Source organism: Octodon degus, unplaced genomic scaffold (genome assembly GCF_000260255.1).
Source record: "Octodon degus isolate 3935 unplaced genomic scaffold, OctDeg1.0 scaffold00098, whole genome shotgun sequence".
NCBI lineage: Eukaryota > Metazoa > Chordata > Mammalia > Rodentia > Octodontidae > Octodon > Octodon degus.
The window spans coordinates 502946-504819 of NW_004524674.1; the positions used below are offsets into that span (position 1 = coordinate 502946).

Consider the following 1874-nt stretch of genomic DNA (forward strand, 5'->3'; position numbering starts at 1 on the left):
AACCAACTTTCTTAGAGCCTGGGGCATCACCTCCAAGCTGACTTAGAATACCTATGAGTTGGCAGATTGGTTAAGGCATGCTGGTTCTCATCAATGAGCAATTTTTTTATCCTCCCAGGGTAGAGGTTAGGCATAAACAAGTAATTTGAACCATAATCATTTAATATCTCAGATAATAACTCTTTGAAAAGCATAAACAAAGGTATATTCAACAGAAAATATAGGTGTACTTACAGGAGGTATCATCCAACCATTCGATGTGAGCTGGAGGATATTCTTTAAAATAGGAGAAGATATCCTGGGTACTCATCTCATCTACTCCACAAATATAGATCGTCTCCAGTCTCACTTTGGGAATCGCTAGAAAAACAAGACAGAAAAGATGAGATAAAGCACACACACAGATGAGAATTTCCTCACTTTTGCATATCTTACTAATATATCTTAATAAGAGCTCAAATAAAATTTACTTAAAAACAACTATGTCCCTCAAATAACAGTTATACCAAAAGAATATGAAAGATAACAATTAAAACTTCATTTTTATTCACCAAACAACATTAAAAATTGTTTAATTTGTAACAGTCATGTTGGACTCAGAAATAATAAACAGTGTTGGTAAAATCTCTCTCTCTACATTGATCTGTAGTAATCAAAGCAATACCAAACTCAAAAAAATTATTCTCTGAACTTGACACGCTAGTTCTCTGATTTTTTTTTGATTCATATCAAAGAGAAATGTGCCATGATGGGGACAATCTGAAAGAAGAGCTGTTGTCCCTGGGTCTATTAAAGCATGAAACTAGAGCAAAGAAATTACAGGTAAGCACAGTACCAAATTCCTGTAACAGGAATGCACTCAGGACAATGAGGCAGAAGGATTACCAAATTTAAGCCCAGCCTGACCATCTTAGGGAAACTGTCTCAAAATAGAAATACAAAAAGGGCTAGAGACATATGTAGATCGGTGGCACAGTGCCCCTGAGTCCAGTCCCCAGTGTCACCAAAAACAAAAAAAATGAACCTAGAGTGAAGAAATCCTATCAATCAGTAAAACGACAATCTAAAAAAAAAAAAAAAAAAAAAAAAAAAAAAAAAAAAAAAAAAAAAGAGCAAAGGACAAAAACAGGCAATTTACACAAAACAAAATACAAAAGGCCAATAAACTCCCAAGAGATGGGGATTGACTTTCCAACTAATCAGGAAAATTTACATTAAAGTAAAACCCCAAGAGAAGTCCTCGGGCATCCCCCCAGTCCCTCTCAGAAGGAGTGTGAACTCCACAGCTACTCTGAGAGCAAAGCAAGATGGAGCACCTAGGAGGATTTTTTTTTTTTTTTTTTGGCTGGCTCCGAATGCCTTCAGGGCAGGTTTGGCTGGCTTGAGTTCTGGGGATCAACCACAGCAACCTGAGCCTGACTGTTTTGTTCAAGTAGCCACTTAAAGAACTGAGCTAAGGGGCAGGCCCCAGCACCCAGGAATAAGAATTCCATTCCTCACTCTAAGGAGCACCTTACACTCTCACACAAGAGTTCACAAAGTAGCTCACACAAAAATGTTCAGTACAGCACTAGCTTTAATAATCAATAGCCATGAGACTGATAAACTGAGGCTCATGTATATGAATCATGGCTTATGCATATCATCATATATAACATAGCAAAATTTTTACTGACAATTTAGTGAGTATGGATAAAAAGTTGTAAGTCAGGGATAGTGATGCATATCTGTAATCTCTGCACTTGGGGAAGATTGAGGCAGGAAGAACACCAAGTTCAAGCCCAATGTGGGTAACCTGGCAACTTGGAAAGACTCTGTCAAAATAAAAAATTTGAGGCAGGCCAGATAGCTCAGTGGACTCAAGCACCTGCTTC

At 37.7% G+C, this 1874-nt stretch overlaps 1 protein-coding gene across 4 annotated transcripts in view; it reads right to left on the bottom strand.

Annotated features, from left to right (window-relative positions):
* Positions 1 to 1874, bottom strand: part of Ncbp3 (nuclear cap binding subunit 3) — a 33032-nt gene that overhangs the window by 14987 nt on the left and 16171 nt on the right. For all 4 annotated transcript variants that reach the window (XM_004638288.2, XM_023723328.1, XM_023723329.1 and 1 more), the window contains exon 4: positions 235 to 360. In XM_004638288.2, coding sequence (XP_004638345.1) covers positions 235 to 360 — 126 coding nt within the window. The remainder of the gene's footprint in view (positions 1 to 234; positions 361 to 1874) is intronic.